This window comes from Culex pipiens, chromosome 3 (genome assembly GCF_016801865.2).
Source record: "Culex pipiens pallens isolate TS chromosome 3, TS_CPP_V2, whole genome shotgun sequence".
Lineage (NCBI taxonomy): Eukaryota > Metazoa > Arthropoda > Insecta > Diptera > Culicidae > Culex > Culex pipiens.
Window position 1 is genome coordinate 40559509 of NC_068939.1, and position 18078 is coordinate 40577586.

Below are 18078 nucleotides of genomic sequence, written 5' to 3' on the forward strand. Positions count from 1 at the left end.
AAACTGACCTTCCCAAGTTATTTCCGTCTGCTCGGGTTTTAAAGAAAAACATAGTTTTATGTGATTATTATGCAGATTATTTTTTGCCAATTTGTTGAGACTTAACAGTTAATGGTTTAAGTATTTACTAAAAAAATGTATAAAATTCTTAACAAGCGAAAGACTTATTTGGAAATAATGAAAAATGAAAATAGCAGAAAAATCAAAAACTAAATATTGAAGCTGATAAACATTATAAAAATAACCTATTTTTAAAATGAGATAACATCAAACAAGAAAAGTGTACAGCAGTTCCTTAGGAAGGCTGACCTACGTTTGCCAATTTCATCGATTTTAGCAAAAACAAAGTTTTCGTTAAATAAAGGTGGCTCAAAATAACCTCCTGAACACAGAAAACGGTTAAATAACAACATATATTTGTTTTTTCAGACGAGAAAAAAGTAGTATTAGTTACAAAAAATCAAAATCTAAATTATTTGCTCTACAGCATTGCTTAGCGTTCTCGATTCCGAGATTCCTACTCGAAAATCGGTGTTCGATGGCTTGATTGTTGAGGCAATTGCAAACCTCTTTTTACACCTAAGCTTCCATCCACCCCGGGATTCGAACTGACGACCTTTGGATTGTTAGTCCAACTGCCTACCATCGAGACAGGACCCAGCGAGACGACTCCTACACCTGGACTGAGCTAACGACCTACCCTTTAGGTTATACCGGGGCCAACATTTACTTCCCTGTCGGGACATTCTGGAATCGAACCCAGGCCGACTAGGTGCGAGGCATCCAAGCTTACTCCTACACCACGGTTCCCTGAATTGTTAAATATACCCACTAAAGTAAACCTGCTTTACTTCTGAACTTTTACAAAATTAAGGCAGGATGCTTGATCAATATTTGCGATTAAATCAGCATGTTTTCATTCATCAACCGGTTTAACGGTGTGCAGCAAGGCGAAAACATTGCACTTAATTCCATCTTTCGCTTAACCCAAAATAAATTATCCCCCCACGAAGGTAAGTACAAGCTTAAATTAATATCACCCTGCTGGCTGCACTTTTAACCAGCAAAAGCCACCGCGGGCAGCACTGTCGCTCGGATCCAAAAAACCGGAAAATTAACTGGCTAATGATGTTTTGAGAGGTTTGTGTTTTTGGCAGTTTCATTTTGGACCCCGTTTTCCTGTGAGCTGCTATGTCTCTTGATTTCTCTTTTTGAATTCTGCCCAGACATGCGCAGATTGGGAAAGGATGATTTATAGGAGAGAGCTGAGACTGTTAACTCAAAGTGGAGCTTTTCTACCGCGTAGCAGGGCAGTGGCGTGCAAGAGAATTGTGCATTGTTAAAAAATCTGAAAATCAATGTATTGATTCATTGAATTGATATTAATTTGTAATTGACTATCATAACCAAACAATAATCAATTTGTTTTTAATTGATTCAAAGATTTCAAAATTTCAAGCACGGACACCCATGCATTTATCCTGATCTTTCACCGAATTGTACAGCTTTCTTTTCAAGAGACAGTATAATGTTTACGTTGTTCGTAGTGGAAAATGAATGGAAGCTCGTCATTTCATTTTTCAGGGGAGATAAGATCGTTTCAAATCATGCCATCAAACATGTAACTAAGCAGAATTCCTTAACACTTGTAGTACCAACGGGGTCAAAAAAAGTTGGAAATGCAATTTCACCGACTCTTTGAACACTTAGAAAAAAAGTTGGAAATGCCTTTTTCATTGTAACTTAGGGTGGACGCCTCTGTTTTGGATCTACCTTTTTGTAGGCGATTCTTGACATTCTTCCGGATTGAATGCAACAAGAATAATCCAAATCGGGTGAGTCTTCGCCTAGATACAGCCGGATGAAGTTGCATTTCCAACTTTTTTGACCCCGTTGGGGCTACTAGTGTTAAGTTGAGTCTATTTTTAATTTATCACTTTGTTCATAACTGAACCCAATTTTATAAACATGGCCTATGTAACAACTAAGTTAACAGAATTTGTATGTGTACCAACTATTTTTCAGTATACACCAAATTTGAGCATTTTTCAATTCTAAGTAAATGCACGAAGATAAGTTACCGTCAGTGGGGGTGACATGGAGTCCTTGGGGTGAGATTGGATTCAAGTGATTTTTGATGCTTTTTTCAAAACAAACAATGCGCCATGGGACTTTTTGAAAAATTAAACGAGAATTCTCATCAATCAAACTCTTCTGCTGCAAAAAAATCAGATAAAACGATCCTAGAGCTACACAATTTGAAATTAAATTTGAAATGACCTTAGAGTGATTCTAGTCAACTTTTAACAAAAAAATATAATTTGACGTTTGAAATACCGTTTTCACCATATCTGTATTAAAGAGCTTACGTCAAAAAAAAAATCATCGGATTGGCCGGAAAATTTCACAAAACGTACTAAAAAAAATGAAAAAAGTTGATTAACAGGATTTTGAAGAACATCTTTTTGAAAACAAACGCGCAAGGGAAAACATGTGAAAAATGGCCGTATCTTTAAAACTAAAGCAATAATCTATAATCTATATCGATTTTAATCATAAAAATCTCTTCCCCAGATCCAATATCTTCCCTACTGACGGTAAGAAATATTTCATCTTTGAACATGGTGATTTTCAATAATTTGCAGCCTGAAACTGATGAGCCTGATGAAATTTGGTGTCAAATAGACTTTTATGTAAAATTGGACGTCCGATTTGGTGGCGTACCCAAAATTCCGAAAAAAAACGTATTTTTCATCGAAAAAACACTCAACAGGTTTTAAAAACTCTACCCTTTTTCGTTTATCAACTGTAATTTTTTTTGGAATATATTTATTTGAGGGGAAATTTAATGTACTTTTCGAATCCACATTGTATAAAGTTGTAGAGCAAAAATTGTGATATGTAAACATAAGGGGTTTGTGATTTTTACGAAAAAAAAAAAAGTATTTAAAAAGTTGGTTGTCGTTGATCGTGGCCGTTCATGGTCACCCGTGACAGACACGGACGACGAAACAAAGAGAAACGCAAAAAATAGTTAGTAGTAGGGCGTAGAATTTTCCCGGGTTTTGAATTTCCCGGGAAACGGGAAAAATATTTTTCAAATCCCGGGAATTTCCGGGATCCCGGGATTTTTTTTAAACAATCATAAAATCTATGTTTTCATTAAATTTGTTATGTTTTTCAAGCTTACAATCATAGAATAAGCTTAATACTGTTAATTGGTGATAATCTTTACTTCAATCTGAAAAAGAACAGCAGTTTTTAGTAAGTTTAAAAAATATTGAAAATTGATGTTTTTTGTTCTCTGTTATGCTTTGGATTTTTAATGAATCATAATTTTTAATCCAATGCGATTCAGATTATTTCATATTAATAATCTTAAAATTCTTATTAATATATTTCATTTATATTTCTATATGAAATGACTACAAAAAATTTCTTTGAAGCTGTTAAAAAACAAAAAATGAAAACAAATAAAATGAAACCATCCAATGTAAAATTTTAGAATTTCTTGTTTTATATAAAACATATTTTACAAACTATCTTTAAGTCACTACCGCCAACTGGAGGAAATCGGGACTGCAGTCTGAATAGGTACAGGCTATTTTAGAGCAATAAGTTTTAAAATTGGTGTACTAATTGTTTTGATAATTAAAAAAATATCAGAACATTATACTGTCTTAATTCGTTACTATTGTCCTTATTTGCTCTAGATGCCGATGTCTGATAAAAAATAATGAAATATGTTTTTTTTTCAAGTTTAAAATCATCATCTAACATAAATATATAAAAAATAAATAAGATTTAATGAAAAATATTTAAAGCCCTAAGCATTTTGCGGATCCGTAAAATAAAATTTTAATTATTTTCCCTTTTAAGCCAAATTAATGTTTAATATGCCGAATACAAATTTGCTAATGCTTTAACATTGTTATCGATTACTAAGTATTCAACTGTTCATCTATTTCCACAACCAATCTGAGTTTCCAGGCCAAAAATGTTTTTTTTTTTCAATTTCGGGGATTTCCGGGACAAAATATCGAAAATCCCGGGATTCGGGAATTCCCGGTTTAGCGAAAATCCCAGGATTCTTGTCCCGGGAATTCCCGGAATGGACGCACTAGTTAGTAGGTAGTTTTCAAAACTTTTTTTCGTAAAATCGCGAAAACTCATGATGTTTATAAACAAACTCCTTACGTTTAAATATCATTTAATTGTGTATTTGTCTGCTCTACATTGCAGAAAATTATTACACTCTGAAAAATAGCCCTGCAAAGTTAGAAAAAAACACGAAATTTCAAAGTGAAAACTTTTGTTCTAAATGAAAAAATGACTCTTCTGGGTTAATGTCGATTTAAAAAGTACATTAAATTTCGTTTAAAAAGATATGTTCCAAACATTTTTACAGTTGAATAACGAAAAATCGTAGGGTTTTAAAAACTTTTTTAATGTTTATTTCGATGAAAAATTAGTTTTTTTTCGGAATTTTGAGAACGCTATCAAATTGGGTGTCCAATTTTACATAAAAGTCCCTTTGACACAAAATTTCTCTCTCATCACCGTTTCAGGCTGAAAATTATTGAAAAACATGTATTTGCAAATTGAAAAACAAATATGGAAGGGGTCGTACCGCTCTTCCGTCACGAGATATTAAAAAAACGGACCTTGGATTCGTGATCAGGGACAAAAGTTACCCCTTAGGACAAAGTATCACGCAAATCGAAGAGGGGTCGGGGCAACTTTTCCCGATTTCGTGTGAATTGGTATAGAATAACCCAAATAGGTAGTGAATCTTTAAAAAAATATAATAAAATTTACAGGTTTTTTTTACTTTTCATAGATATTGCTGTCATTCCCATAGTTTCTCACGTGAATAATTTCAATTTAAAAACGTAATAAATTGTTGTATTTTCCGATATTTATCTTTTATTTTTTTTATTATTTAAGTTTTTTTAAATATTCAAACTAATGAAAGTTTCCATCGTGACCAACTCTCCCTTACACATCCCATACCCTGTATTGCTGTATACAAACAATTCACTGTAGCAAAGCCGAGTAAAATCCCGTGTACTGGGGTAGCTTTAGTGGATCCCCCTTCGTTTGAAGCTGCCTCAGCAGCACTACAGTCGTCGTTTGCCAGTGGGAAAGGTCGGACGCTTTGTGCTGCCCTTTCGCCCATCCCCAACAGGAGTAAAAAGAAAGAGCGTGTGCGTGTGTGTGAGAGTGAAGGAAAACATGGAAAATTTGGTGGCTAAAGCTCTCGATTGATTCGGGGCGAGAACACACAACATTTTTCCCGTCGATTTTCGTTTTCCGTTTTACGTTTTTTCTTTGAGTTTTGACCTGTGGTAAGTTGAATTTAGTTTAGTCAAAAGAGATGTGAGTTTTCCTTATGTTCATGTAATGGTGGAAAATCTAAACTCGTGGCATGGCCAGCATTAAAGTGGAAATTCGATGCTTGAAACATATGTTTCTGGTGGCGACGCAGGCCAGCGAGAGGTGGTGTTTTGTCGTCGTCACCATAATTTATCGATTTATTTCACTTATGTTGCGGGAAGGCAGCTTATCGTGTACCAAATACCGCAATAGCTTGCATAATATTGGCAGCATGTTTGGGACGATAACCAGGCACCGTAATTGCGTCGTGTTACAACGAGTGACACATCCTCGTATACAAGTGGGAAACCACTCACCTGGCTAGGGTCATATATCACCTGGAATGAAAGGAAACTCGAAATGAGGAAAAGCCATTTCCCGACACTTTCTGCCCTTTGTAACAACCCCACTTTACCTCGCTTTACCTTCCTCAACAGCAAGTGTGCAGCACAGTGATAAGAAGGTTTCCGAGGGCCAGAGAGTGGAAGACCACACACATACGGAAGATGATGGCGGCAGCAGCAGCACAGAAGCAGGTTTCAATGGCGGCGGTGATCCTGATGGCGGCCCTGGTGGCCATGGTGACTGGGAGGGAAGTGCCCCAGGCGCTGCCCCAGTACGAGGCCATGGGTTCGCGATTCGCGGATAACCCGCTGCGGCTCATGAACCAGTACTACGAGCTGATGAAGGCCCGCCGTCTGGAGGATGCCATCAACGAGCTGGAGCAGGAGGAGTATCAGGTGAGGAAATGTTCACTATTGATCAAGAAATTTCATACTGATCTAATATTCTACAGTAAATACAATCACGTTTCATCTCTAAGAACTACTATTTCTTGCAACTATATATTACTTACTCATGGTGACTCAACCTCTCGAAAGATTGTTTATGTGTTGTTCTAAAAAGACTTGGTTTAAAAATAATGTATTTCTCAAACTTTAAAAAAAATCCTTGAAAAAAAACTTGTACAATCGATTGTAAACTATTGAGAATACAATTGAAAAATAATAATTTTTCATCACAAATGTAATGCCCTGAATACCTCTTACATCGAAGCTGATTTAAAAAAGTATTTTTTTAAATTTTGACAAATTAACACAAAAGCCCTGCTTGTATGATTGTTAAATCAAGTGAAAATTTGTGTTTATGAAAAATATTGCTGTTATGGAGCGATGAAGTCTTCGGAAGAGTTGATGCCAATGGAGAGGATGATCAATATCCCGACAAACTCGTCAGTCTTAACAACTTTGTCCAAGACACATAAATTTATATTAACTTACAAGGACCATGTATATTTTATGTAATGTTTAAGTATCCTACCCTCTTCATTTTTTTTTATAATCAGGGTCTAATAACTTATTTTCTGAAAATATAAAATTTTATTGAAAAAACGTTAACGAGTGCAAACTTCAAACAAATCATTGTATGACTTTTACAATTGCATTTTTATTTTTATTTTATGAAGGAGTGAAACATGAGAAAAATAAAAAAAGGCAACGGAAATTTAAAAAAAATTATACCGTAAACCGGAGTGACATTGATAGGCTTTCATTTTATTTTTGGAATATTTTTCAACTGGTAAGGTTTTTCTCAACATTATTATTTAAAAAAAAATTACTAGGGTAGGCCACACAAAGTCCACGCACTAATCTTGGAAAAAAGTTTTTTCAATAGTGTTTAAAAAAATGTTGTGTTAAAAACTCTTATTTTAATGAGTTTTGTTTTAATATCAAATTCAAGGTGTTCCAATTTTATTTTGACGGGAAATGTACCATCACGAAGGTTGCTGATATAATTTTAAAGAAAAGAAAATCAATATTTATATTTTATTAACTAGCTTTATAAGCTTTTTAACAAAATACATACACTCAACCCTCGGTGGTTGGTCACCTTTTCGTTTGACACTTTTTTAGTTTGTACCCCGTTGGTTGGTCAAAGTCAAACTAAAAAGTGACGAACTGTCACTTTTTACTCGGCACTCACGCACACTATTAAAACAAACGTTTGATAGTGTGTGTGAACTCCGTGTAAAAGGGGTGTCAAACTAAAACGTGACCCCGTTCGTTTGACAACAGTGGGTGTCAAACCATCGGGGTTTGAGTGTATAAATTTTAGGTAAAGTTGTTCAAAAGTCAGAATTTCGACTGAAATTCGTTTAAAATAGTCTTGTTTATAAGATTTTCGTATCTTTTTGCATTTTAAACTAAATTTGAAGAACGAATCAAAAGTTTTCTTAAATTTGAAGATTTTTTAAAATTATGTTTCAATAACACTTAAATTTATTATTTACAAACTTATTTTACCTAGTGGAAAATTGTCCTAAGAATGCATTCCGTTTTCCGATTCAAAATCATGTTCTTTGAGAAAATCGGTAACTGGCCGTTGTTGAACTGGACTGCTTTTTAACTGGGCGCTCGATAACTGGGCTGTAGTCCACTTAAAAAGCAGACAAACGTCAATAAACAAAAACAAACCAAAAAAAAAATAAAAAATAAAAAAATGAAATAGCAAGCCATAGATTCAACATTTGAATGCAAAAAGTGGTTTTAAATGCATTTTACACTAGTTCAGTTGATTTGCAATCATTAGTTTTCAAAAAATGTGAGATTTGACGAAAACAAAAATTTCAACAAAAAAAAACTTTTTGCGGTACTAAAGATCAAACATTTTAAAAAATTCCAAAGATTTTTAAATCAACCCAAACATGCTAAAAATAATTTTAAACGCAAGAGAATGCATTTTAAATTGATTTTAGCTGATTGCACTTTAATTTTCATTGAAATTTTTATGTTTTTAGAAAAAATATTTTTGTAGCCCCCTGATTTTTTGGGCCAACTTTGAAAAAACTTTATAAATAATGTATACCAGCCCAAGAAAATATAATGCATTAATGGTCCCCTCGGCATTTTCCGTTCAGCCCAGTTAGCGAGCAGCATTCGGTAACTGGGCTACGTTCTTAGCCCGGTTACCGAACAAGTACTGTAATGCTATTCATAAACATTTGCTTAATTCTCGCCTACTTTTTCAAAAGGTCCTATATACATAGGAAACCCATGGCGCATTGATTGTTTTGAAAAAGTAATCTAGAATTATAGTTAACTAACTTATTAAACTTTTCAAAATTATATGAAAACTTCTTTTAAAAGTAGTTTAAACACTTCTCTAGCACGGTCAGTATGATTCCATACCTTCCGTATGTATTTAATTTTTACTCTTCATTTTTGAGAAAAATCTCAAACCTTTGAAAGTCACCCTATTTTATGGTATTTTAGGCCACAAAATGCGGAACTTTTTGCCTTCAATTTTTTTAAAGCTGTGCTAGACTTGTTAATTTTTTCGATTGATTTATGGGATTTCGTCGCTCTTGTATGGGATCATCCATAAACCACGTGGATACTTTTTTGGAAATCTCAACCCCCCCCCCCCTTTTTCGTGGACAACTGTCCATACAAAAACAATCTTTTTTGTATGGAGCGTGGACAATTTTGATTCTGTGATTCTGAGGACCTCTAGTTCGCGAAACATATCCAAAAATTGTAAATATTCAAAAGCATGAGCATGAGCATGAGAGATCACCCATGGTTGCCCCTCCGTTGTTGAACAGAACCGTAATATCCTTTCAGAGCCAGATTTTCGCTAGGGGGCATGGCTTTGTTCTAGAGGTCGTATCGATGAGCTCCGATTTTGATGAAACTTTCAGCGATTTTGATGAAACTTTCAGCGTTTGTTGGTCTACACAAAAGATGAACTCATGCCAAATATGAGCCCTCTACGATGCGGGGAAGTGAGGTAAAATATCAATTTAAAATTTGGCAAAAATGTTTAAAAAAAATAGGCCGAATTTTTAAAATGCTCATAACTCAAGTTTGGCAATACGTAAACCTGCTCGCTTGGTTTCATTTGAAAGGTTTTTACATGCACTAAAACTTCGACTTTGAATGACATCTGTCGGATACTTACTAATTACTGAAAAGTCGTGATTTTTTTTAAAATTGTCGTATCTTTCTCAAAAACGTAGAAACCACCATACCCTATGTGGCGAAATTGAGGCATGGCTTGTACTCTAAGTCTACAATAAAAACTTTTTGGTACCTCCGATTATGGTAAAAAAATCAATAATTCTTTGAAAATCATTTTTTTTTAATTAAATTTTACAATTCCATCAAACCCAAAACAATGTTTCGATATGAAATTGTTCTTGTTGAGTCTCAATTTTATCACCGAATATGTTTTATACGCCGGAGATGTTAAATATGGCATAATTTGACATATCTTTCAGCTTTTATGCCAAACTTATTCCAATAACTGGACTCACAATCCAGAGGTCGCCGGTTCGAATCCCGCGGCGGGCGCTCAAAAATTCTTTTTCTAAATATGGGTATTCGGCGCCGTCGCTCCGTGCCATACTTTCATACACTTAGGAGCCCAGGGCGGCGAAGTCCTTGTAGATAAAAAGGAAGACACTAGTGGTTGGTACTAGCAATGGTGGCCGACAGCTATAAAGTCAACTTCGTTTTTTTTTTTTTTATTCCAATAACTGTATTGAAAAAATACAGAAAAATGTTTGTGAATGCAAGCTAAAACTATTTTAAAAACTTGTTACATTGAATTTAAAAACCCATTCACTTTTTGAAGATACTTTAATATAGGAGAAGGTGAGAAAATAAAAATGAGTAAAATTAAATTGAAAATGGATGTGAATGTCATTTCTCATTATGACCTCTAAGTCGCAAAGATGATCACAAAATGAAAGATGAATTAACAAATATCAAACTATCTAGACGTTTATATCCGATGCAGGATGAGATGTATAAACTTTCAGCAGACATTTTTGTTGAATCAACCATTAGCATTGACAAAATCAAGAGAAGCAGGTGACATCACAAGTTTTAATGAATCCAGTATTTTATATTATAGCAAAGTTTGGTGTATTAGTAATCGGGAAACTCAACGCTTTGACCCCAATATAAAGCAGTACATGTTGGAATTATTTAGTCTTGTGGAATTAATGGGCAAAATATTCACTGCTGCTGAAGTTTTCAAAGCAATGCGTTCGAAAAGAGATTATTGAGACATTTTTAAAAAGAATGATTGCAAATCAACTGAACGCGTGTACAATACATTTTCTAACCATTTTTTCACTGAAATTTTTAAATTTTGACTTGTAATTTCACTTTTTATATTTCTTTTAATTTTTTTGCCTCCCCTCGACCATAGCCAGAGTCAAATTGTTGGAATATCACGTCCAAAACGTTACAATTGATTGAAAGATAAAATTACGCCATTACATAAATTGTTCAGAATTCATGTCACCATTTTCAAAATATAAAAAAAAACTCTAAAATTTCAATGAAAACACAAGAACATTTAACTAAATACCTTGTTTCAAATACCTAAAACAATAAAATCAACAAAACTGATTGACAACTTTCATTTTCTGTTTTCTATTATTTTTAAATACCAAAAACTTCCAAAAAATTAACAGAAATTCAAAAAAAGATTCAAGTGGTAGATGAACTTTTTAGAATTATAAATTAAAATAACGTAATTTATTTAAAAAAAAAACAATTCTATACATTTAGCCCGTAAGCTCATTTGAGCATCAAAGTTGTCCCGGCATCCAAAAACTTTGAGCACACCCTAAAATAAAAGTTTTCTGATGAAAACTGATGTTTTGCGCAAAGTCTTGTATCAAAATATGCCATATTTAACATCTCCAGCGTATAAAACATATTCGGTGATAAAATTGAGACTCAACAAGAACAATTTAAAATCGAAACATTGTTTTGGGTTTGATGGAATTGTAAAATTTAATTAAAAAAATGATTTTCAAAGAATTATTGATTTTTTTACCATAATCGGAGGTACCAAAAAGTTTTTATTGTAGACTTAGAGTACAAGCCATGCCTCAATTTCGCCACATAGGGTATGGTGGTATCTACGTTTTTGAGAAAGATACGACAATTTAAAAAAAAATCACGACTTTTCAGTAATTAGTAAATATCTCTGGAAGTAAGTATCCGACAGATGTCATTCAAAGTCGAAGTTGTAGTGCATGTAAAAACCTTTCAAATAGAGCGTCCAATTTCCCGTCCCGGGAAAAAAATTCCCGGGAATTCCCGGGATTTCCCAAAAAAAAATATTTCCCGTTTCCCGGGAAATTTGTAAATTTCCTGGGAATTCCCGAAATTCAAGCGGAAGTAAACATTTTCTTAAATTTTTGGAACTATTTTTTGAAAATGATCTGAAAAAATAATAAATGAACAAACTCAATATGATTTTGTTAAATTAAATATATTGTTTGGTTTATATATAATTAATCAGATCATCAGAAATTATGATATCAGACTTATTTCTGATAATATTAATTGTTGAAGCAACTGGAAATAGATCTTGCTTAATGAGTCTTGAATTATAACAATTAGGTAAGCTTTTAACAGATTGATGTTATTTCATCAAAACAATATTAACTCCTTACCTCCAAATTAAAATTAAGATTTTTTTTACGTTTTTGTTAACCATGATCAAATGAGATGAAAATCGAATTTGTGCAAAAAGAATTAATTCAATTGGTTGAATACCTAGTACTAAAGAAATTACAATTTGAAGTAAAAGAATTATGGAGCACTGGTGCAACTACAGGTTTTAGAGGGTTAAATGTGAGAAAAGAAGACTTTTTGTGAAATGATGTTAATTTATCGTATAATTTCAATCATGTTCCCGGGCAGACGGTAATAACAAATTTCATGCCATTTCAATAACAAATACAGTTAAAATAACAAAAAGAGTTATGGAATATTCTTGCAAAATCCATTTTTGCATAAGAGTTTAATAACAGTTTATGTTATCATAACAAAATTTGTTATTAGTCTGATATTGTTTGGAAGCCAAAACAACTTGGGAATAACATTTATTGTTATGGAAGAATAACTCCAATTGTTATTGGGATGATCGGATTAGTTGTTAAAATAACAAAAAATAATAACAAAGATTTGTTCGAAGAATAACTTAAAATGTTATTAGTCTGTTATTACAATAACATTCCAATAACAAAAAATCATAACGTCGAATAACGAATCTTATTATAAAGAACAAAAAATGTTATTGGCCTAGTATTTTCAAATATCAAAAAATGTTATTCCCACGTTATTTCCGTTTGCTCGGGTTGCATAATAATACAAAAAAAATCATTGAAAAATTACTTTCTATTGTTTGTTTTCAAAAAATGCAAAAATAAATTCAAAGCTTGCTTCAAATATTTGAAAACATTGGGTTGTTTGGAGTAAAACCAACACTAAAAAGCTTTACCATTAGTTCAAGAGCTGAAACCAGTATTTGTCATGAAAAAAATAATTTCTGCATGTTTTTATTTCTCGTTTTATTAAACTGGTCACAGAGGCAAGTTTAAAATTTCTCATCAAAAAATACCAAAATACATTTTCTTGTAGTTGAATGATTTTTTACATGCAGTCAAGCTGTTAATTGATCTTCACACTTATTTATACCATTAATGTTTATGTTCTATACAATTTTGTTGCATAATTTTAATTTTAACCAAGATCATAACAATTTTCTATAAATTTTAAATTTCCCGGGAATTCCCGGGATTTCCCGGGAAATTGGCTGAAAATTTCCCGTTTCCCGGGAAATTTGTAACCCCGGGAAATTGGACGCTCTACTTTCAAATGAAACCAAGCGAGCAGGTTTACGTATTGCCAAACTTGAGTTATGAGCATTTAAAAAATTCGGCCTATTTTTTGAAAACATTTTTGCCAAATTTTAAATTGATATTTTACCTCACTTCCCCGCATCGTAGATGGCTCATATTTGGCATGAGTTCATCTTTTGTGTAGACCAACAAACGCTGAAAGTTTCATCAAAATCGGAGCTCATCGATACGACCTCTAGAACAAAGCCATGCCCCCTAGTGAAAATATGGCTCTTCAGCACTAAAGATCATAGGCTTCGACGATCTAGTGGTATTTCCCTTATCAACAGCATGTATGAATGCGCTGAAAAGATAAAACACCATGATTGCTAAAGCTAGATCAGTTGCGAGTAGGTAACAGTCATTGGCCACCAACGGCGCCCGCCATGTCAGTTTGTAGACCTCGATTTTAAGGGACGGGAATGTTAGTTAGCGCAGGTTGCTTACTAGGGCAGCTGATTTACTCTGTGCTTACACCCCACGAGCGCCAGGAACCTGAAAACTTGTTAGTAGGATAGGGTGTTTGGTCAGGATTCATCATAGAAGATGATGATGCGACCCAAAATCATAGTGTTTGTTGAATGATATTATGTATTATTCTCAAGGCAAGCAATCGGATGCTGCGGATGAGACATTTCCCGTTTATCTGTTGTTAAATTTCAAATAAAATGGTTTAGTCTTAGACAGCCGGCTGTGGAAAGATAGAACCAAAATCATTTGAAATGAAGAGTTGAACAGTGCAATTTTTAACTTGAGATGATTTTACGAGTTTTAAGTGATTGATGTTAAGTGAGGTACTGGTTAACGTTGCGAACGACGAGTTACAATGTTAAACGAGTTGAAAAGGTATGATAGGGTTTTGCTGTTGTTGCACATCGACAACGGACGCGAAAAATTTTGCGACCCGACGAAAAGGCATCGCAAATCGAACTGGCTAACTGTCATCGGGACAGCCCTATCCAAAAATTGTAAATATTCAAAAGTATGATTAAGGGATATTATTCTTTGAATAAAAAACAGCTATTTAAGTAGTATTTAAGTGTATTTAAATTGAACTAAAAGCGCCTCCGTCAAAGTAACTCTTTATATTATTTTACTGGAGACGCATGGTGTTTAAAGTTCGTTCGATGTACTGAATGTAAGATTTTTTGCTCCAAAATATTTTTTATTGACAATTTAATGCCTCTGTGCTCTCTTATGCTAGGTAGATAGGAAAACCAACAAACTTGCTAAAAGACCTCCCTGATTTTTTTTATAGAAAAATCATCATTATAAATGTTAAAATTCAGGATTTATGAGCACTATATTGTGTTAAAAAAATATTGCTCATAAATATGTAAACTTTTAAATTTTAGCCCGAACCGCTCAAACCCGTCGACACGTCGCACCTGGACAGCCCGCCGAAGCCCCGCGCCGTCGAGAACTGGCCCCACGAGAGTCACGAGTTTGGCCAGGTGACGGCCGTTTCGATCAACCGCGATGGCAACCCGGTCATATTCCATCGGGGCCACCGCACCTGGACCGCTGAGTGAGTCTGCTTTGCGGATTTCGTGAAATTAACATAAATTAATCGAAATTCTTGACATTTTCAGGAGCTTCAACGCGACCAACCACTATCAGCTGATTGCGGATGGACCTATTGAGGACAGTACCATCCTGACGCTGAGTGCGGCCACCGGGGCCGTAATCGACGAGAGTGGCGGCGGGATCTTCTACATGCCACATGGGATGACTATTGACCGAAATGGAAACATGTGGCTGACGGATGTGGCCCTGCACCAGGTGTTCAAGTTCATGCCGGGCCATGACTATCCGAGCATTACGGTGGGACGCCGGTTTGAGCCGGGTTCGACCCGGAACCATCTGTGCAAACCGACGGCCGTGGCGGTGGCCACCACCGGAGAGGTCTTCATCGCCGATGGGTACTGCAACAATCGGTTGTTGAAGCTGAACGCCGCTGGACGACTGATCAGGACCATTCCGCAGCCGCCGGAGTTTCTGTCGCTGCAGGTTCCTCATGGACTAACGCTGCTGGAGCATTTGGATTTGATTTGCGTGGCCGATCGCGAGAATATGCGAGTCGTTTGTCCCAAGTAAGATTTATTGCCTTTTTTTGTAAATCAAAAGATGTTCACAACTGTTTTCTCATCCACCAGGGCCGGTCTGAAAACGACCTTCGGCGAGGGCACCCAAGCGGCCACCATCCAGGAGCCCGACCTCGGACACGTGTACGATGTGGCATCCTACGGCGATCTGGTTTACGCGATCAACGGACCCACGGCCGACATGATCCCAGTTCGTGGCTTCACCATCGATCCCCGGTCGGAGACGATCATCGACCACTGGGGCAAGTTCCAGAACCCGCACTCGATCGCGTTCTGCCCGAACGGATCGGCCATGTACGTCACCGAAATTGGCCCGAACAAAATTTGGAAGTTCGAGCTGGTGTAAACTGGGTTAGAGAAAAAAAAGCACACAACCAAGAACCAAGTCAATCGAGGATTTATTCATGCTGCAGTTTAAGAACAATTCACAGAGAAAAAACAATGTAACCAGCCACAATGTTTATAGAAATAATTACAGTGCGTGGAAAATAGCAACAACAAAAATGTGTAAATCATCAAATATTCCAAGCAAACTTGTCTACTGCAAAAAAATAAAATGGTATGTAATATTCATCAAAAATAATATCCACTAAGAAGTAGAATCAAATATCCACTACAAAAAAGGGGAATGATGGCAGATGAAAAATGACCACAAAACCATCGTGGTCATCGATGAAGAACGAACAGAGAACTGTAGCTAAACAAAAAAAAACATAAATTTCCAGTCGTACTTTTATACGCTTTTTCCTTTTAAGTTTTCTGAAAACGTTTTGGGGGTCATCATTATATCTCAACAAATATATTATCAGTAAAAAGAAAATAAATAATATATATTCCGTTACTGTTTTCCGTTAGATTGCTCGGTTTATGAAACCGGCTAGTATTAAACTCACTCTTACATTCAGCGATTAATCTACACAGTAGTGTTGAACCAATTTGTATCAGTGTTAGACATGTTACTGCAAAATAAAACAAAACAAAAATGAAATGTATTTAGTCAATGTTGGCGTATCAACTCTTATATTATAAACCTGTACTGTGCACTTCTGCAAGAGAACAAAATACAAAAAAACAGAACAAACAAACAGATATCAAATGTCATTAAAAAAATGCTGCTATTATAGAGCAATGTATAATAAACATTTATACGTAGTATACAGAAAACTGGTTTCATTTGCAATAAATCACATTTCGTTGGATTTTGGACAACAATTTGTCTGCACATTTTCAATTCATGAAAAGAGAACATCGATTCAAAACCTTCTTCTAGGCTGGCACTCTGCAATGTGCCTAGTTCAGGTAGATTGCCACTCGCATTGAGAGTTGGCAAAGGTCCTCAGAACCAAGTGCAATCCGGGCCAACTTAAAAAAAACTATGTTCAGTAAAATTAAAAACATCTTAGCAAAATTATACTTAAAAAAATCATTTAAAAAAGAAACATCCATAGTTTCAATTCACACGCATTACAAAAAAAAACTATTTTAAGATTCATTTTGAAAAAATGCCTGACAAAATTGGTTATGCCTTGGTTTGCACTGTAAAAATATGGGTATGGCAATATGTTAAAAATAATTTCAGAAATAACTCAATATAAAAACCAAACATTTTGAATCATATCAATAACTTTTTTTATCACTAACCGCCTAAATTATATGACAGTTATAATTTTTGCAAACAAAGCAAAATTTCCAGATTTTTAAGCGAAGATCTTGGCGAAGATGGCGTACAAATGGTGCACGACCGAAATGTCAAAATCACGCAGTGGTACCAACATTACAAAAAAAGTGTGCCATTTCATGTAGCCACACTAACGCCATCTTTGCTTAAAAATCTGGATATCCAGGAATTGAATATTTCAAGCAAATTTTTATTTATTTTGTGGATATTTTATTTTAAAATAAAAATTAATATAGATTATTCAAGCTGAAAGTTTTTTTTTAGTAATAATTAAATGTTTTCAAAGAAATATTCGTTTTGAAAAGAATTCATACTTTACCTTTCATTTTTTTTTTAATTTTGAAGAGACAATTTCCATACAATGAATGAAGGTTCTACATCTACGAAATGGTAAGAATTGGATAACTTTTGCCCCCTCCACAGGTATAAAACTGAAACAGTTGCTTTTCTCTATACATTTTGACGATTTTTCCATACAAACTTCATGCGATTAGAGGGAGGGGTTCCCGTGGCCAGAATGAGCTCAAATTTGGAATTCAGCCTAGTGATGAGCTAATATTTAAATTCAGGGGATAGCCCCGAGGAAGCCCGGATTTGGAGCACCCCACTATACATAGAAAAGTGCTATGAAAACATTCTAAAATAAGTATCTCGATTTTCTGATCGATTCGATGTCTTCGGCTAAGTAGGTTTTTGATTAGATTAGAAACTAATAGTTACAATCTGAAAAAAAATATTTACACTTTTAAACCACTTTTATTACACAAACACCACCTTGACAAACTTTAACTTCACTTTTTTCAATTTTTTGATATTATTTAGTAGACAAAAAGTCAATTTTTTTAGCTATGACAGTATGACAGTCAAGTTCCGATTTTATGAAAAATTAGTGTTTTTTAAAGTATCGAAAATGCATAACAAAAATCAAAAAATCATTCATAGATGGACAATTGAAAGTACTTTTTCCAATATTTTGATAAAGTGTAGCCTTCCTCACTAGGGGAGAGGCAGGGTTGCCAGGTTGCCAGATAAATCCAGATTTTTTAAGTGTCAGCCAGAAGAAAGATTAACCCTTCTCTGTGCCAGATATTGTCAGATTGTGCCCGAATTTTTCACTTAATGTCCATTTTAAACATTTTTTTAATTCAAATTAACTTATTTAATTGAAAATCAATATTAAAGAATATGTTTTTTAGAAAGAAAATGTAAAT

General features: G+C 34.6%; 1 protein-coding gene across 1 annotated transcript; it reads left to right on the forward strand.

Annotated features, from left to right (window-relative positions):
• The first annotated feature begins 5115 nt into the window (after nt 1-5115).
• Nucleotides 5116-16344, forward strand: LOC120428750 (peptidyl-alpha-hydroxyglycine alpha-amidating lyase 2). Its single transcript, XM_039593831.2, has 5 exons — nt 5116-5348; nt 5814-6116; nt 14440-14612; nt 14677-15177; nt 15241-16344. Exons 2-5 carry the CDS (start codon nt 5883-5885, stop codon nt 15533-15535), a joined length of 1203 nt encoding a protein of 400 aa, XP_039449765.1. The 5' UTR covers nt 5116-5348; nt 5814-5882; the 3' UTR covers nt 15536-16344.
• The last annotated feature ends 1734 nt before the right edge of the window (nt 16345-18078 follow it).